Raw genomic sequence first — 20,431 nt, 5'->3', positions numbered from 1 at the left:
GGGAGATGATTTTCCTCCTCTAGCTCTGTAATTGAGAGTAGATCTCTCTGGAACGTATCTCCTCTCCTGTGCCGGGTTAGTGTACACAGATCCTCCTTGGTGCCATCTGTTAACTCTCCCCTCCCGCCGCTCTCTTCTATCAGCCACCTGCTCTGTCCCCTGTGCACCTCTGTCCACTGGGCCAAGTGGTAAATATGCTGTCCGGTCCACACTGTCCCCTCTCTTTTCACCCTCACCGGCTGTCCCCCTCGCAGCTGGGGGTCCTTATCCGCTCCCTCCGTCCTCCTCCTCCTGTGTTTCCCCCTTCCGTCCTCCTCCTCCTGTGTCTCCCCCTTCCGTCCTCCTCCTCCTGTGTCTCCCCCTTCCGTCCTCCTCCTCCTGTGTCTCCCCCTTTCGTCCTCCTCCTCCTGTGTTTCCCCCTTCCGTCCTCCTCCTCCTGTGTCTCCCCTTTCGTCCTCCTCCTCCTGTGTTTCCCCCTTCCGTCCTTCTCCTCCTGTGTCTCCCCCTCCCGTCCTCCTCCTCCTGTGTCTCCCCCTTCCGTCCTCCTCCTCCTGTGTCTCCCCCTTTCGTCCTCCTCCTCCTGTGTCTCCCCCTTCCGTCCTCCTCCTCCTGTGTCTCCCCCTTCCGTCCTCCTCCTCCTGTGTCTCCCCCTTTCGTCCTCCTCCTCCTGTGTCTCCCCCTTCCGTCCTCCTCCTCCTGTGTCTCCCCCTTTCCCTCCTCCTCCTGTGTCTCCCCCTTCCGTCCTCCTCCTCCTGTGTCTCCCCCTTTCGTCCTCCTCCTCCTGTGTTTCCCCCTTCCGTCCTCCTCCTCCTGTGTCTCCCCCCTCCCGTCCTCCTCCTCCTGTGTCTCCCCCTCCCGTCCTCCTCCTCCTGTGTCTCCCCCTCCCGTCCTCCTCCTCCTGTGTCTCCCCCTTTCGTCCTCCTCCCCTGTGTCTCCCCCCTCCCCCTCCTCCTCCTGTGCCCCCCCCTCCTCCTCCTCCTCCTGTGCCCCCCCCTCCCGTCCTCCTCCTCCTGTGTCCCCCCCTCCCGTCCTCCTCCTCCTGTGTCCCCCCCTCCCGTCCTCCTCCTCCTGTGTCCCCCCCTCCCGTCCTCCTCCTCCTCCTCCTGTGTCCCCCCTCCCGTCCTCCTCCTCCTGTGTCCCCCCTCCCCGTCCTCCTCCTCCTGTGTCTCCCCATTCCGTCCTCCTCCTCCTGTGTCTCCCCCTTTCGTCCTCCTCCTCCTGTGTCTCCCCCTTTCGTCCTCCTCCTCCTGTGTCTCCCCCCTCCCGTCCTCCTCCTCCTGTGTCCCCCCCTCCCGTCCTCCTCCTCCTGTGTCCCCCCCTCCCGTCCTCCTCCTCCTGTGTCTCCCCCCTCCCGTCCTCCTCCTCCTGTGTCTCCCCCTCCCGTCCTCCTCCTCCTGTGTCTCCCCCCTCCCGTCCTCCTCCTCCTGTGTCTCCCCCCTCCCGTCCTCCTCCTCCTCCTGTGTCTCCCCCTCCCGTCCTCCTCCTCCTGTGCCCCCCTCCTCCTGTGTCCCCCCCCCTCCCGTCCTCCTCCTCCTGTGTCCCCCCTCCCGTCCTCCTCCTCCTGTGTCTCCCCCTTTCGTCCTCCTCCTCCTGTGTCTCCCCCTCCCGTCCTCCTCCTCCTGTGTCTCCCCCTCCCGTCCTCCTCCTCCTGTGTCTCCCCCTCTCCCGTCCTCCTCCTCCTGTGTCTCCCCCCCCGTCCCCCTCCTCCTCCTGTGTGTCCTCCCGTCCTCCCGTCCTCCTCCTCCTGTGTCTCCCCCCCCCCCGTCCTCCTCCTCCTCCTGTGTCTCCCCCCCCTCCCGTCCTCCTCCTCCTGTGTCCCCCCTCCCGTCCTCCTCCTCCTGTGTCTCCGTCCTCGTCCCCCTCTTCTCTCCCGTGTCGTCCCCCTTCAGATTTGCCCCTTCTCCCTCACTGCTGCCGCGGTTGCATTAGTGTCTATGATAGAAAATGAGTTTGAATCATGTCTGTGCTCAGTCATGTAAAGAATGAATTTAGAAAAAGTTCCAATACAAAGAAAATCCATATGTACAGTATCTTTTTGTAATCCAAACATTTATTTCCTATTCATTTATTTCCTATTTCCTATTTTCTATTCCTAGACAGAAAAGCCTCCATGAACGAGCACTACTTCACTGAATAAGACCAGAGTAGAAAAACCGTGTTCTTTGTGTTCTTCCTTCAGGAGTTCAACAAAGCAACACAGACCAGCTCACTGCTTCGGGTTTAAAGCCCTCAGTTACTTTTTGGAGCAGGAGACCAAAAATAGCTCTCAAATTGCAGTCCGGAGCAATTTTAGTACACATTCCTTCCTTTTCCATGTGTTCTGTGCAATGTAGGGTGACTAGTTACAAACAGATGTTCGAACAGGACAACAGCAGAAATGGACCTGGATGGGACTCATTATATAATGTGAGGGTGGCCAAGTGACCCTAGTTAATTCACCCTGTAAACCGGCCTCACTTCCTCCTGTCCTCTCCTATAATGGTGAGGAGCAGAGCATTTTAAAAGGCTTAGTTAGTATTGTTACTGCCACCATTTAGAAGTATTTGAGCCAGGCCACCACTCGTTGTTAGGTGTTGCTTGTTCAGCATCTTATTGGTCTCTGAAGTCATTTGTGGTCTATACATGTCTGGTTTTCTAGTCATTTACAGTCAAGTGTGTATATTATATGGCTGGGTTTTAGATTGACATTGTAATTGAAAAGGAACTAAGAACAAAACGTAGTCAACATACACTGTGTTCAGTATTAACTCTCATGGTGTCTGTGTAGGATGGCAGTCAGTATTGGAGGGGAGCTGATGCAGGAAATCAGCGAATGAACAGGCAGTGAGGATGTTGTTTGCTCCTCTGCCCTCTGCCTTTTCCTCCCACATTCATTCAAGAGATGTTCTTCTCTTTTGCATTGCAATGCTTGTTTTTCTCCCCTCAGCATGTAAGCACCCCTTCAGATATTCAAGTGCTCCTCTCTCAGCATACAGAGTATGTTTGACCCCCCCCTGGTTCGGAGGCGCCCGCTGTAGAAGGGAAATCTATAGGATAATCAAATACCAGCAGGAGTTGATTGGCTGAGTCTACTTCATCTCATACTTATAGGACTCCTGTTTTTTAAATATGATGTCTGTTATACCAGGGTAGTGTGTCTGTTATACCAGGGTAGTGTGTCTGTTATACCAGGGTAGTGTGTCTGTTGTACCAGGGTAGTGTGTCAGTTGTACCAGGGTAGTGTGTCTGTTGTACCAGGGTGGCGTGTCTGTTGTACCAGGGTAGTGTGTCCGTTGTACCAGGGTAGTGTGTTGTACCAGGGTAGTGTGTCTGTTGTACCAGGGTAGTGTGCCTGTTGTACCAGGGTAGTGTGCCTGTTGTACCAGGGTAGTGTGCCTGTTGTACCAGGGTAGTGTGCCTGTTGTACCAGGGTAGTGTGCCTGTTGTACCAGGGTAGTGTGCCTGTTGTACCAGGGTAGTGTGCCTGTTGTACCAGGGTAGTGTGTCTGTTGTACCAGGGTAGTGTGTCTGTTGTACCAGGGTAGTGTGCCTGTTGTACCAGGGTAGTGTGTGTGTCTGTTGTACCAGGGTGTTGTACCAGGGTAGTGTGCCTGTTGTACCAGGGTAGTGTGTCTGTTGTACCAGGGTAGTGTGTCTGTTGTACCAGGGTAGTGTGTCTGTTGTACCAGGGTTGTAGGGTGTGTCTGTTGTACCAGGGTATGTGTCTGTTGTACCAGGGTGTGTGTCTGTTGTGCCAGGGTAGTGTGTCTGTTGTACCAGGGTAGTGTGTCTGTTGTACCAGGGTAGTGTGTCTGTTGTACCAGGGTAGTGTGTCTGTTGTACCAGGGTAGTACGTCTATTATACCAGGGTAGTGTGTGTGTGTGTGTTATACCGGGGTAGTGTGCCTGTTATACCATGGTAGTGTGCCTGTTATACCATGGTAGTGTGCCTGTTATACCATGGTAGTGTGCCTGTTATACCATGGTAGTGTGCCTGTTATACCATGGTAGTGTGCCTGTTATACCAGGGTAGTGTGTTATACCGGGGTAGCGCGCCTGTTGTACCGGGGTAGCGCGCCTGTTGTACCGGGGTAGCGCGCCTGTTGTACCGGGGTAGCGCGCCTGTTGTACCGGGGTAGAGGGTCAGGTGTCTGTAGTTTACCAGGGTAGTGGGTCAGGTGTCTGTATTGTACCAGGTGTCTGTATTTACCAGGTGTCTGTATTTTACCAGGTAGCGGGCCAGGTGTCTGTATTGTACCAGGTGTCTGTAGTTTACCAGGGTGCGGGCCAGGTGTCTGTATTGTACCAGGTGTCTGTAGTTTACCAGGGTAGCGGGTCAGGTGTCTGTATTGTACCAGGTGTCTGTAGTTTACCAGGGTAGCGGGTCAGGTGTCTGTATTGTACCAGGGTAGAGGGTCAGGTGTCTGTAGTTTACCAGGGTAGGGGTCAGGTGTCTGTATTGTACCAGGGTAGTGGGTCAGGTGTCTGTATTGTACCAGGTGTCTGTATTGTACCAGGTGTCTGTAGTTTACCAGGGTAGTGGGTCAGGTGTCTGTTTTGTACCAGGGTAGTGTATTGCACCAGGTGTCTGTATTGCACCAGGTGTCTGTAGTTTACCAGGGTAGTGGGTCAGGTGTCTGTAGTTTACCAGGGTAGTGGGTCAGGTGTCTGTCGATTACCAGGGTAGTGGGTCAGGTGTCTGTTTTGTACCAGGGTAGTGTATTGCACCAGGGTAGTGCGTTGGACCAGGGTAGTGTATTGCACCAGGGTAGTGCGTTGGACCAGGGTAGTGCGTTGCACCAGGGTAGTGCGTTGGACCAGGGTAGTGTATTGCACCAGGGTAGTGCCTTGGACCAGGGTAGTGCCTTGCACCAGGGTAGTGCATTGGACCAGGGTAGTGCCTTGGACCAGGGTAGTGCCTTGGACCAGGGTAGTGCCTTGGACCAGGGTAGTGCGTTGGACCAGGGTAGTGCGTTGGACCAGGGTAGTGCGTTGCACCAGGGTAGTGCGTTGCACCAGGGTAGTGCGTTGCACCAGGGTAGTGCGTTGCACCAGGGTAGTGCGTTGCACCAGGGTAGTGCGTTGGACCAGGGTAGTGCGTTGGACCAGGGTAGTGCGTTGGACCAGGGTAGTGCGTTGGACCAGGGTAGTGCGTTGGACCAGGGTAGTGCGTTGGACCAGGGTAGTGCGTTGGACCAGGGTAGTGGGTGGAGTGGATAAAACCAAGAAGAGCTCAGTCACACCGAGGCTTTAACAGGAATCAGTCACTCCACCCATAATGACCAGTTCTCTTTCCTCCTCTCTCTGTCCCCTTCTTCCCCATCTCTCTTCCTCACTCTTACCCTCTCCCCCTCCCTCAGCACATTGTCCCAGTCGGTCCCCACCCAGAGCAGAAAACCACTCTAGTCAACACTAAACTGATAGGACACAGAGCACTTTCACCACAGCCAAACACAAATGCCTGTTGAGAAATGGACTTTCTCCATCTAATGACTGGCTGAGTGCTTTTTTTGTTTTGCAGAGCGTGGGAGCAGTCGCATGATAAATTGAAATCAGTGGTGTTGGAATGCAGAGGCTGACATAGTGATAGATCAGAGAGGGAGAGATCTCCGCTGCCAGGCTTGCCAGCCAAGCTGCTGGGGAAGTTTTCACTTGGGCATAGCAGAGTGGGATAGAATCAATAGGATATTATAGAGTATAATTCAACCTAGCAGTGCTGTTTTTGATGGATGTGTTTTTGCGATCAGTAAGTCCATACTGATTAGACTGGAAAGAGAGGAACTATAGTATTTATTTTACTAGGCAAGTCAGTTAAGAACAAATTCTTATTTTCAATGACGGCCTAGGAACAGTGGGTTAACTGCCTGTTCAGGGGCAGAACAACAGATTTTGTACCTTGTCAGCTCAGGGATTTGAACTTGCAACCTTTCAGTTACTAGTCCAATGCTCTAACCACTAGGCTACCCTACAGAATACTACTACTGCAGAGAATACTACTACTGCAGAGAATACTACTACAGCAGAGAATACTACTACAGCAGAGCATACTAGTAGTGCAGCAGAGCATACTAGTAGTGCAGCAGAGCATACTAGTAGTGCAGCAGAGCATACTAGTAGTGCAGCAGAGCATACTAGTAGTGCAGCAGAGCATACTAGTAGTGCAGCAGAGCATACTAGTAGTGCAGCAGAGCATACTACTGCAGCCCAGAATGCTCCTGCAGCCCAGAATGCTCCTGCAGCCCAGAATGCTCCTGCAGCCCAGAATGCTCCTGCAGCCCAGAATGCTCCTGCAGCCCAGAATGCTCCTGCAGCCCAGAATGCTACTGCAGCCCAGAATGCTACTACTATAGCCCAGAATGCTACTACAGTATACTACTATAGCCCAGAATGCTACTACAGTATACTACTACAGCCCAGAATGCTACTACAGTATACTACTACAGCCCAGAATGCTACTACAGTATACTACTACAGCCCAGAATGCTACTACAGTATACTACTACAGCCCAGAATGCTACTACAGTATACTACTACAGCCCAGAATGCTACTACAGTATACTACTACAGCCCAGAATGCTACTACAGTATACTACTACAGCCCAGAATGCTACTACAGTATACTACTACAGCCCAGAATGCTACTACAGTATACTACTACAGCCCAGAATGCTACTACAGTATACTACTACAGCTACTGCTAGTATATTACTACAATATACTACTACAGCCCAGAATGCTACTACAGTATACTACTACAGCCCAGAATGCTACTACAGTGTACTACTACAGCCCAGAATGCTACTACAGTATACTACTACAGCCTGGAATACTACTACAGTATACTACTACAGCCCAGAATACTACTACAGTATACTACTACAGCCCAGAATACTACTACAGCCCAGAATGCTACTACAGTATACTACTACAGCCCAGAATGCTACTACAGTATACTACTACAGCCCAGAATGCTACTACAGTATACTACTACAGCCCAGAATGCTACTACAGTATACTACTACAGCCCAGAATGCTACTACAGTATACTACTACAATATACTACTACAGCCCAGTATACTACTACAGTATACTACTACAGCCCAGAATGCTACTACAGTATACTACTACAATATACTACTACAGCCCAGTATACTACTACAGCCCAGAATGCTACTATAGTATACTACTACAGCCCAGAATACTACTACAGTATACTACTACAGCCTAGAATACTACTACAGTATACTACTACAGCCCAGAATGCTACTACAGTATACTACTACAGCCCAGAATGCTACTACAGTATACTACTACAGCCCAGAATGCTACTACAGTATACTACTACAGCCCAGAATACTACTACAGTATACTACTACAGTATACTACTACAGCCTTCCCAGTTACAATGAAGATGCGAGAAAGCAGTGATAAAAATACAATTTAGGGACTCCTCTGGGGCTCTGTACAACCCAACAAGAACGCAAATGTAAACCCCTAGTGTCTGTCAGGGGGATAGAAGCTGTATCTTCAGGCCGGGGTCAGGGACAGGGCGACCAGACACTATTTGTGTTGTGTGTCACTGTGGCGTCTGTAGCAGTGTCTGTAAAGTCATAAAGCGAGCAGTGGTCCCCGTGCGACGCTCACTGCCATGTAAATGTGACAGGTTTACGCGCCCCGCATGTCGCCCCCCTCTCAGGAAGGCCTCGGAGAAGAGAGGGGAGCGAGTCAGAGAGATGGCGAATTGAATCAGAGCGACTGTTGGTTTTACAGCTACGCACTCTGACAAGGGCCTTTTTATTAGCCTTGGAAGATGGATGGTGTACCAGCTAGTGTGATATTAGTTTATATGGGGTACGTTCAAGATTGGAAATGAAATGTTTTGAAAATGTTAGAAATGTATAGAAATGAGGTTAGTTCAAACATACAGCCTACAGTAGTAACATGCAAGGTATTCTTAGTGCCCCATCAATAGTAAATACACTAAATAGTGGTGTTACCCAGAAGGCTCGGCCCACCTACAGGAAGTAATGGTAGTGTTACCCAGAAGGCTCGGCCCACCTACAGGAAGTAATGGTAGTGTTACCCAGAAGGCTCGGCCCACCTACAGGAAGTAATGGTAGTGTTACCCAGAAGGCTCGGCCCACCTACAGGAAGTAATGGTAGTGTTACCCAGAAGGCTCGGCCCACCTACAGGAAGTAATGGGTAGTGTTACCCAGAAGGCTCGGCCCACCTACAGGAAGTAATGGTAGTGTTACCCAGAAGGCTCGGCCCACCTACAGGAAGTAATGGTAGTGTTACCCAGAAGGCTCGGCCCACCTACAGGAAGTAATGGTAGTGTTACCCAGAAGGCTCAGGCCACCTACAGGAAGTAATGGTAGAAGAAACACAGATAACCCTAACTAGAACACCCACTTCCTCCTCCTACCTCTGATTACTGGGCCTGTGTGGTTTCCACTGTGAGCAGTTAGGCAGCTGACCAGAAGACTGTGGTTTCCACTGTGTGCTGTGTGTGTGTGTGTGTGTGTGTGTATTTGTATTTACCACACTCTGTTCAAGGACCGTGAGCGTGGGTTTAACTGCCAATTTGCTCCTTTGGGCTTTGTTTACTCTACAATGGTTAGGACCGGCAGTGGTTGGTTCCTGAAGCATATTGTTCTTTGTATATTTTCCCTGATTGTTCATTCCATCTCTGAGATTCATTCTCTTACACGAGGACAGAATATTACCATCCGTGTGTTTTTCTGTTATTCTGTATGATAATTCAACCCACTTTCTTTTTACAATGGAAACTGTAAGCTTATGTTTCTTTACAGTTTCCTGTATCTTTTCATTGCTTTTTTTCCAAGGTCACACTTTCAACCTTGTTATCGTGGCCGTTTTTAGCCCTGACCTGGGCTTGGTGTGTCACCTGCCTCAGCCTCACGCTCCAGTCACACCTTCCCTATCACTTTATCACTCACACTCCATCCAGGATGCTGGTTGCTGTTGTTGGATACCACCCATCCCCGGAGTCTACTTTCAGGGCTCTACTCGGCCCAAACAGCCTAAATGGGTGGAAGCGCCACGTTGCGCCAAAACAACGCTCTTCCTCTATACCCCGACAGGTCACCTGACCCCCAGCGGGGCCCCTGGGCTCCTGGCTCAGAGATGGGCGGCGTTGCCAGGCTAGCGTTTCCCTTTCACGTCAACCGCCCCCTGTCGTGCCACCCTCCCTCTACGCATATTGACCATCATGCAACATTCCAGGGTGGTATATAATAGGCTACCCGCCTTGATGTCCCTGTGCGTGATATCCACCCCACGTAGACCAACCCAGCGACCCTGATTACACTCTGTGAATCCAGGGGGGGGGTTCCTCTCTGAGTTACACTAACAATTCATTTATTTGAACCTTTCCTCTCCTGTTGGGAGAAACCTGGCACAAGCACCCCTGAGATATCAAACCACTTACCGTACTGTACACAGTTACGTGTTGAGAATTCAATTCACACACCAGGTAATAAGAACCTGCGGTCTGTTGGGGATGATGATGATGATGTAGGGTAAAACACATTTCCTGCTTCTTTAACTCTACAGGAGGAACCCCTGTGAGTCCCCCCCCCCCCATCCCGTTTCTTCTCCACTGAGCATGTTTACCACTGGATGCATATGATGCTAATTTCCCCAAAGAAAGACTACAAGACGGGGGGAGGAGGGGAGGCAATCAACATAGAAAAAGATGTCCATGCTCTTATTCATTTGCATATCGGGGCTCATGCCACAGCAGGCGCCTCACATGTTTTGGGCGAAGGGGGGGGGGGGACCTGATATCCAATCATGACCCTACAGTGGAAGTGGATCAAGGGATTATGTTTGTCTGATGAGGAAGGGGATGCTGTATGTATGCATGTACACACCAGACATTTAATTATTGATGTAACCAACCTGATTCAATTATCAGCTGTGTTTCAAAGCAGATGACAGTCCAAGGGGAATTTACTGTGTATATTAAACGTGTTACTCTTGTGATGGGAGACGAGCATGCAGGCGCTCTGGGACCACGGATAGAGGGAAGGACTTTAAAGTGGCAAGGGCGGAGATTTATTAGGGGGAGGCGATGAGTGGGACGGGGGGACAAAAGGAGTAAGACTGACTGCTCCATGGGCCTGCTTTAGCCCTAGCAGGGAGGAAGGTTAGACCTCCTCTAGGGAGCCTATCTCTCCACCCTCACCAGATGAGTCTCTGTACACTCACTCCATCATATCCCCTGATGCCTGGAACACTAGTGGGCATCCCTAAACCCTAATCCTGCTCTCATGCTGTGACCCAACCACCCTCTCCACCAGACCCCCCCAACCACCCCTCCACCAGATCCCCCTGTCCGTCCGTCCACTGCAGTTGTGTTGTCCTCCTACAGCTCCATCCCTTTATCTCACCAGCCAGAGGGTCCTCAGGCAGAAAGGAGGCCACCTCCCCCCCCCCAAACCAGACCCATCCCAAATGTTTCATCTTCCACACGTCTCTGATGCCTTAGTTCCACTTTGCTCTATTTTTAGGCCTGTTATGCAGTTAGTTGGCTCTTTGTTGACGACAAAGAAAAAATAAAGTGTCTTCCAATGAGTTGAGTGTGATCTGGCAACGCTGTTGGTAGCTGTAGGTGTTCTACTTCCTGTTGAAACACCATACCACAGTACAACAAGCCCTTCACTTGTCCTTGGGTTCCCTTACTATGAGCGGTTCCACAAAATACCTTCCTTATCTGTGCTTCATAAAATAAAGAATATGCCAGGTTTTAGATCCCAGACTTCCAATATGCTGCAAACACCTGTTGAAATGGTGCAGGGAGTGTAAGAAATGAATATGGAGATACCGAGAACTCATGCAGCTCCACATCACCCAGAACCCATGAACTCATGCAGACAGCTCCACATCACCCAGAACCCATGAACTCATGCAGACAGCTCCACATCACCCAGAACCCATGAACTCATGCAGACAGCTCCACATCACCCAGAACCCATGAACTCATGCAGACAGCTCCACATCACCCAGAACCCATGAACTCATGCAGACAGCTCCACATCACCCAGAACCCATGAACTCATGTCTAACCGTAGCTCTACAGTGGACTACTTTGCTTTCTTTGTGGCGCGAGCCTCAATGAATAGCAGCTTTAATGCCACCTTCTCAGGAGGGAAACCCCATGTGTATCATGTTACTGATCTGTGTTTTGTGCCTTGGGCAGTGGGCGTTCTGTAACCCTTATAGACTTTATAGGAAATCAGATGCCTCTCCCGTCCCTCACGACTCCCCTCGCCACGTAAAAAGGTGTCAGAAACAGAAACGCTTTGTTCTTAAAGGAAAAAAGGCAGAGGTGGCCCCGAAGAGGAGGGTGGGGGAACAGCGTCCTCCTCTTGATCAAGTCCAACGCTTGGCCAACCGACGAACGAGAGGAAAAAGGGACCGGGAGATAAAGAACAAGTTTCATCTGCCTCTCCATCTTTCTCGTTCCCTCCCTCCTTTTTGTCTTGAAGACATTTGTCTGTCTCTTACCCGAGTTTGTATCTTTTGTCGACACATCAAGAGCCTCTCCAAATGTCACGTTCTGTCAGAATTCTATTTCCTCTGATGTTATCGGCTGGAGACTAGCAAGAGAACATGGCCTCTTGAACAAATGAATGACTGAAATGGTCTTCGCTTTGCTTCCATCAGCAACCAATTGGATACGACCACACCGCGATCGTTCTCGCTTGATCAGAACCCCCCACAAACGCCGTTTCAGAACATCTCCTCAGAGGAAGCATCACGAATCAGTCAAGATCGCAGTCTGTTTGCCATCACACATGTTCTTGTTGAAGTTCTATGAAAGCTTGGATGTGTTCCTTTAGCTGCTTAACTGACCATGATAATTTGCCGAAAAGGAATCAAGACATTTCCTTTAAATCTTTTAGCTCTATCAGTATTTTTGAACCATCTTATATCAGCTCTCTCCATTTCATATCTCATCCTCTTCTGCTGAGGAGCGTGACCATCTCTCTTCCCTCTTTCTCTCCTCCCTCCTTCCCTCCCGGAGTTAAAAGCGCTCATTCTGTAATACGCCATTAGTGTAGCCATGTGGCTCTGTTCAGCGACATTACATGAACCCAACCCAAAGACAGAAGCAGAGACTGTTTCCTTCACTTCTGAGACTAGTTCTACCATTATGCAACACTTGGCAAGACCTCTCACTCTCCAGGTTACATAGTAGCGACTTTGAACACTGCCTGGTGACGTCACTGTTGACCTGAATCCTAAATAACCATGCTTTCTTTGTATATAACAGCAATTAGATGTTTGAAAGCCCAACAGCCGGCCAATGAGCTAAGTGTCCTGTGGGTGTACGTGTGCCGAGAGGGGACTTTCTAAAACCCACGGCCGTCTACCCGTCAGACAAAGTGGCAGCGCATTCTGCCAGTTATGTTTTCATATGCCCACAAAGTTGACGTATTGTACAACTCGTATTGACATTACTAGAAGCTTAGGCACCAGTTACTTCCCTTGTAATCAAACTTGAAAAGGTACTGGAGATATTTTGTTCTGAAGAAGAGTTCCACTGATATCATTCTGCTGCCCTGGGAAGTACAGTATGTTTCATTGTCCATTATTAAGATTCTTCTGTTATTAACAGTTTCCTTTGAATCTTCTTGTCTAACTCTTTCTTATACACAGTACCCAAATACCTGGTTAAGGTAGAGGATAACTTTCCTCATTAGCTCCTAATGCCAGCCATTCATTACCAGTGTCACACGCCCTAATGACACAATTCATCTACTAGAAATAGACCATCAGAACAGCTACAGTAGAAATCTAGGATTCTCCTCAATTTCTTCCTTACTGTAACTGTCCATGGCTGAGAATAGATGGAAGACTGATTGTGACCAGGAGACTGAGACATGTCCTGTTCTCTGTAATACCACTGAGACTAACATTAACAAGGAGGAGACTGAGACATGGCCTGTTCTCTACAGTACCACTGAGACTAACATTATGGTTTTCATCTACTCGCTGTATGCCCGGTGCCAACTTGGACATAGTGGTCCTTAACACGTGGCCGCATGCCAGCGCCTCGCTAGGCAGCTCAGGAACCTCTCCACCCAGTTGACTGCCATCTTTCTAAACCCTTTTCTTTCCCCTTATTCCTTCCCCGGCAATTTGCTCCGGGTCTGTCTCCAACAGAATGGTAATCTCCAGCTGAGCCTTAAAGCCCAGAGGACCGAGGGGAGTGGAGCCCCGGCCCAACGGAGTAAGCTTGGGTTGTATCCAGATTCATACCTTCATACCGACCTTGTGCCAAACCGGGATATTCAGTAATACCGACACAGAACACAAGGGGCGCTGTTTTCAAACCCCACTGATACTCTGAAATCCGAAGGTTAGCAATGCTAAAAAGTCCCATAGAGAATGCTAACTAAATGCTAACAAGCGTATTGTGAAGATTTTATACAGTCTGACCTAAACTACACAACTAACTCAAAAATGCTACTTACGGTTTGCTGCACACACAACAAATATAAGCCACAAGGCTCTTGATCCAAGAGGGGATTCTCTGCAGCTAGATAGTTAAATAGCTACTAAATTAGCAAACCACATGCACAACTGCAGAGCATTTAGCACATTTTTGACAGTTAACTTAATAGTTATAAAATGTCTAGCTGGCAAACATTTAGTTGTGAATTCCATACTGTAATTTGATCACCTGGCACATGCTTCACAACAGTGACTCACAAGGCCCCAGTCTTTTGTCCTAGTGGGCTTGTAAACAAACACCACATGTAAACTTGATAATGAAAAATGATGTGACAGGTGAAATGAACAACACGATCTTTATCTCCTAATGTATTGCACAAGTTGACTGCAGGTATTTACTTAAAAAGTAGCTACAAATATTCACATTTATAAAATATATATTTTTTTTTCCTAATACCCCGGTATACGGTGTGTATATACGGTATACCGCCCAAGCCTAAAACCGTCTATGACCGAGAGGGTCCTACGTACACATACAGATATACAGCTGTATAGACACACACACACACACACACAACTGTCATAGACATGTCAGGACTGTTTATGATATGAGGATTTAACCTCTGAAAGTCACACGATTAACAGATATGTAATATAAACAGTTCCCAATGCTTTCCCTGCAGCAGCCCAGTCACACTGACAGACTGACAGCTCACTCTGTGTACCAGTCAGTAATTGCTGTGAATGATGCCTCCTCTACATTCCGTCTAATGGCTCGTGTCGTTACAGAGAAGCTGTAGTGAAATGAACCAGACTTAATGTATTTCCTAGAGTTATGAATCAGATGGATGTATATCCTCCGCAGGCCCTCTTTGTAAAACAGCTTTATGTTTATGGAGGGAGATGGAGCCCAGGTATTCCCAGTTGTTGGCTGTTTCTGTGATTGAATATTTTGTTGATGATTAGATTGTTTACATTTTATATTGGCGTGTATTTTTTATTATGGGAGGTGAGGAGAATTTTCTCTCAGTGCCCAAGGAAAATATGTTGTAACTCTGTAGAATGACACTTATTTATTATCTTCCCTTTACTCAGATATACAGGGGAATCAATTCCCTGTGTGTGTGTGTGTGTGTGTGTGTGTGTGTGTGTGTGTGTGTGTGTGTGTGTGTTCATTTATATGTGTAATATACAGCAAATCCCACACCACTCTGTCCAATATCCAAGGTCATGGCACTGCTGGAATCTGTCATATAAACAGATAGTCTAGTCTCCCTGAATAAGCATCTCCTCAGTGTGTCATGGTGGATAGATGTACTATGGTCAGCATACATTTGCATATAGAGTTGTATTTCTCTATATGTATACCCCATATGTTTAGTTTCTATGCATTTTGGCATTGCCCTCGACTTGATTCCTTTGACCTGCAACCAATGGAAATGCCACAGTCTCTCTGACATCCTTTCCCTGTGTTGTCTCTGTCGTCTAGAATAAAATAGAAAGCAGATATACCCATGTCTAACCACAGATTGTTCTGAGAAGGCACCAAATGACATTTTTTCACATTGCTGTGGGTAGACTGTGGAATAGCCCCAGTACAAGTGCATTAAAACATTATAGGGTGGGTTTGACAGTTGGTGTGGAGCTCTAAGGTCACGCTTTGCTATGTAGAATATGTACAAAGTCTAGACTGTATTTTCTATATGTGTTCATACACCAGTCAGTGGTGTTTGTGTGTTGCTCCCCTCTTCCATTAGAGATGTTGTGCATGTTTAGTCTCCCTCTTTTTGTATTGTGTTTCGTTGTGATTATTCCAGCGTGATATTAGTGTGTTTTTGTGATTCCTTGTCATGCTGAGAGCTCTTTTTTTTGTCACGTGGTTATTTTGTGTGTTTCTTCTGTTTTCTTTTTTGTTCTCCTTTATTTCGCTGTCCTTTCCTTTCTCTCCTTCTCTCTGTTCCTTTTGGATGCCCGCCATCCGTCCACCTCTTTCTCCTTCTCTCTCTCGCTGTCTTCTTCACCTCCCTTCACCTTCCATCCACCTGACCCCTACTCATCTCCCACCACTCCACCCTCAAAGATGTAGCCCTCCCCACCCCTCCTCCCCCCTCACTGACTCCTGACACTACTGACCATGTAACGCCAGGCTCCAGAGGTGTGGCTAACCCCACTGGCCCCACCCCCTCCGCCCCCCGTGACGTCGTGGCCTCGCTGGTCTCCACCCGCTTCATCAAGCTCACCTGGCGCCCTCCTGCTGAGCCCAACGGAGAAGACCTCACCTACTCTGTCTACTTCAATCAGGAGGGTACCAACAGGTAGGGACCCTACACAGTACAGTATTACACACTACTCAGTGTATTATAGCAGGTAGGCCCTCTATTCAGTACAGTACATCATACACCCTGCTGAGGGCCCCTATAGCATACACCCTGCTGAGGGCCCCTATAGCATACACCCTGCTGAGGGCCCCTATAGCATACACCCTGCTGAGGGCCCCTATAGCATACACCCTGCTGAGGGCCCCTATAGCATACACCCTGCTGAGGGCCCCTATAGCATACACCCTGCTGAGGGCCCCTATAGCATACACCCTGCTGAGGGCCCCTATAGCATACACCCTGCTGAGGGCCCCTATAGCATACACCCTGCTGAGGGCCCCTATAGCATACACCCTGCTGAGGGCCCCTATAGCATACACCCTGCTGAGGGCCCCTATAGCATACACCCTGCTGAGAGCCCCTATAGCATGTACACTGCTGAGGGCCCCTATAGCATGTACACTGCTGAGGGCCCCTATAGCATGTACACTGCTGAGGGCCCCTATAGCATACACCCTGCTGAGGGCCCCTATAGCATACACACTACCCAGTGTACAGGTAGACTCTTGCTATGTAATGGTGTGTAGTCTGTAAATACAATACTGTCCACTCAGTAGAAATCAAGTGATGTAGTATTGCTTGCCTTCTTTTGATAGTGTGTGCACTAACTGGGCTGTTGATAGTGTGTGCACTAACTGGGCTGTTGATAGTGTGTGCACTAACTGGGCTGTTGATAGTGTGTGCACTAACTGGGCTGTTGATAGTGTGTACACTAACTGGGCTGTTGATAGTGTGTGCACTAACTGGGCTGTTGACTATGCCTTGGGACCAATGTCAAATTGTATGTATGTCCCATCAAATTAAGGAATATATTTTGCAAGATTTTAAGAATATATATTTGAAAGTAGTGTCCTTTTAAAAAATAATAATACTTTGCCTTGGACCATTTTGTATAGTACAAATATAGATGTGTGTGACTGAAGTGGGCTGACTGATAGTGTGTGACTAACTGGGCTGTTGATAGTGTGTGCACTAACTGGGCTGTTGATAGTGTGTGTGCACTAACTGGGCTGTTGATAGTGTGTGTGCACTAACACTAACTGGGCTGGGCTTGATAGTGTGTGCACTAACTGGGCTGTTGATAGTGTGTGCACTAACTGGGCTGTTGATAGTGTGTGCACTAACTGGGCTGTTGATAGTGTGTGCACTAACTGGGCTGTTGATAGTGTGTGTCACACTAACTGGGCTGTTGATAGTGTGTGCACTAACTGGGCTGTTGATAGTGTGTACACTAACTGGGCTGTTGATAGTGTGTACACTAACTGGGCTGTTGATAGTGTGTACACACTAACTGGGCTGTTGATAGTGTGTACACTAACTGGGCTGTTGATAGTGTGTGTACACTAACTGGGCTGTTGATAGTGTGTGTACACTAACTGGGCTGTTGATAGTGTGTGTACACTAACTGGGCTGTTGATAGTGTGTGTACACTAACTGGGCTGTTGATAGTGTGTGTACACTAACTGGGCTGTTGATAGTGTGTGTACACTAACTGGGCTGTTGATAGTGTGTGCACTAACTGGGCTGTTGATAGTGTGTGTACACTAACTGGGCTGTTGATAGTGTGTGTAACACTGTTGAACTGGGCTGTTGATAGTGTGTGTGCACTAACTGGGCTGTTGATAGTGTGTGTGCACTAACTGGGCTGTTGATAGTGTGTGTACACTAACTGGGCTGTTGATAGTGTGTGTGCACTAACTGGGCTGTTGATAGTGTGTGTACACTAACTGGGCTGTTGATAGTGTGTGCACTAACTGGGCTGTTGATAGTGTGTGCACTAACCGGGCTGTTGATAGTGTGTGCACTAACCGGGCTGTTGATAGTGTGTGTGCACTAACCGGGCTGTTGATAGTGTGTGTACACTAACTGGGCTGTTGATAGTGTGTGTACACTAACTGGGCTGTTGTGTGTGTGTGTGTCTCAGGGAGCGTATCCTGAACACCAGTCGGCCAGGTGAGATGCAGGTCACCATTCAGAACCTGATGCCCGACTCCAAGTACAAGTTCCGGGTGGTGGCACACAACAAGAACGGCCTGGGAGAGAGCTCTGCCGTCCTCAAGGTGGCCACCCAGGGTGAAGGTAAAACACACACACACACAGACAAACATACTGTATACTCTACAAACAAACATAAACACTTACACAGGGATAAACATGAACCCAGACCACCCCACTGTCGCGCTCCTCTCTAGGCCGTAGAAACATCCTCTGTAGTGGTTGTTCATTTCCTTCCAGTTACTTACCTGTGTGTGTGAGAGAGGTGTGTGAGATGTGTGTTTAAACATGACCGCCCATACTGTGGCTGAGGAAGAAAGGTGTGTGTGTGTGTGTTTGTGAGAGAGGTGTGTGTTTAAACATGGCCTCCCATACTGTGGCTGAGGAAGAAGGGTGTGTGTGTATAGTGGGGTATGGTAGGCAGGCTGAATTAAAATCCATCCTCCTTCCTTCCAGTTCTCCAATCCGTAATACCTCCTCCGTCAAACATTGACACTGTATCCATTCACAGTGTATACAAAACTTTGACACTGTATCCATTCACCGTGTATACCAGGCCTTTTTAGGATGTTGTGACTGGAGCGTTTTCCCCTCACAGCTCTACAGTAGACATGCTAAAGGCTTCCCCCTCCATGGCACAGTGGAGGTGAACACCCTTCTATTCATTTCTCCTCCTCTCTCCCTCACGGCTCAGCCTATCCATCTCTCCTCCTCTCTCCCTCATCACGGCTCAGCCTATCCATCTCTCCTCCTCTCTCCCTCACGGCTCAGCCTATCCATCTCTCCTCCTCTCTCCCTCATCACGGCTCAGCCTATCCATCTCTCCTTCTCTCTCCCTCACGGCTCAGCCTATCCATCTCTCCTCTCTCTCTCCCTCATCACGGCTCAGCCTATCCATCTCTCCTTCTCTCTCTCCCTCACGGCTCAGCCTATCCATCTCTCCTTCTCTCTTCCTCATCACGGCTCAGCCTATCCATCTCTCCTTCTCTCTCCCTCACACGGCTCAGCCTATCCATCTCTCCTTCTCTCTCCCTCATCACGGCTCAGCCTATCCATCTCTCCCTCTCTCTCCCTCATCACGGCTCAGCCTATCCATCTCTCCTTCTCTCTCCCTCATCACGGCTCAGCCTATCCATCTCTCCCTTCTCTCTCCCTCATCACGGCTCAGCCTATCCATCTCTCCTTCTCTCTCCCTCATCACGGCTCAGCCTATCCATCTCTCCTTCTCTCTCCCCATCACGGCTCAGCCTATCCATCTCTCCTTCTCTCTCCCTCATCACGGCTCAGCCTATCCATCTCTCCTTCTCTCTCCCTCGCGGCTCAGCCTATCCATCTCTACTTCTCTCTCCCTCACGGCTCAGCCTATTCATCTCTCCTCCCTCTCTCTCCATCTCCCTCACACGGCTCAGCCTATCCATCTCTCCTTCTCTCTCCCTCATCACGGCTCAGCCTATCCATCTCTCCTTCTCTCCCCATCACGGCTCAGCCTATCCATCTCTCCTTCTCTCTCCCTCATCACGGCTCAGCCTATCCATCTCTCCTTCTCTCTCCCATCACGGCTCAGCCTATCCATCTCTCCTTCTCTCTCCCTCACGGCTCAGCCTATCCATCTCTCCTTCTCTCTCCCTCATCACGGCTCAGCCTATCCATCTCTCCTTCTCTCTCCCTCATCACGGCTCAGCCTATCCATCTCTCCTTCTCTCTCCCTCATCACGGCTCAGCCTATCCATCTCTCCTTCTCTCTCCCTCATCACGGCTCAGCCTATCCATCTCTCCTTCTCTCTCCCACACGGCTCAGCCTATTTATCTCTCCTTCTCTCTCCCTCACGGCTCAGCCTATCCATCTCTCCTTCTCTCTCCCCCATCACGGCTCAGCCTATCCATCTCTCCTTCTCTCTCCCTCATCACGGCTCAGCCTATCCATCTCTCCTTCTCTCCCCATCACGGCTCAGCCTATCCATCTCTCCTTCTCTCTCTCACGGCTCAGCCTATTCATCACGGCTCAGCCTATCCATCTCTCCTTCTCTCTCCCCTCATCACGGCTCAGCCTATCCATCTCTCCTTCTCTCTCCCTCATCACGGCTCAGCCTATCCATCTCTCCTTCTCTCTCCCTCATCACGGCTCAGCCTATCCATCTCTCCTTCTCTCTCCCCATCATCACGGCTCAGCCTATCCATCTCTCCTTCTCTCTCCCTCATCACGGCTCAGCCTATCCATCTCTCCTTCTCTCTCCCTCATCACGGCTCAGCCTATCCATCTCATCTCCTTCTCTCTCCCTCATCACGGCTCAGCCTATCCATCTCTCCTTCTCTCTCCCCTCATCACGGCTCAGCCTATCCATCTCTCCTTCTCTCTCCCTCATCACGGCTCAGCCTATCCATCTCTCCTTCTCTCTCCCACACGGCTCAGCCTATTTATCTCTCCTTCTCTCTCCCTCAGCTCAGCCTATCCATCTCTCCTTCTCTCTCCCCATCACGGCTCAGCCTATCCATCTCTCCTTCTCTCTCCCCTCATCACGGCTCAGCCTATCCATCTCTCCTTCTCTCTCCCCCTCATCACGGCTCAGCCTATCCATCTCTCCTTCTCTCTCCC

At 49.4% G+C, this 20,431-nt stretch overlaps 1 protein-coding gene across 12 annotated transcripts in view; it reads left to right on the top strand.

The window, feature by feature from the left end:
* Window positions 1-20,431, top strand: part of neo1a (neogenin 1a) — a 231,512-nt gene that overhangs the window by 164,976 nt on the left and 46,105 nt on the right. For 8 of the 12 annotated variants that reach the window (XM_042317506.1, XM_042317500.1, XM_042317498.1 and 5 more), the window contains exons 8-9: window positions 15,546-15,780; window positions 17,768-17,922. In XM_042317506.1, the coding sequence (XP_042173440.1) occupies window positions 15,546-15,780; window positions 17,768-17,922 (390 nt within the window). The remainder of the gene's footprint in view (window positions 1-15,545; window positions 15,781-17,767; window positions 17,923-20,431) is intronic. The other 4 variants (XM_042317508.1, XM_042317504.1, XM_042317507.1 and 1 more) reach the window with 1 other exon arrangement.

This window comes from Oncorhynchus tshawytscha, unplaced genomic scaffold (assembly GCF_018296145.1).
Source record: "Oncorhynchus tshawytscha isolate Ot180627B unplaced genomic scaffold, Otsh_v2.0 Un_contig_4271_pilon_pilon, whole genome shotgun sequence".
Taxonomy (NCBI): Eukaryota; Metazoa; Chordata; class Actinopteri; order Salmoniformes; family Salmonidae; genus Oncorhynchus; species Oncorhynchus tshawytscha.
The sequence above is the reverse complement of the archived record's forward strand: the minus strand, read 5'-3'. Positions and strand labels throughout refer to the sequence as shown.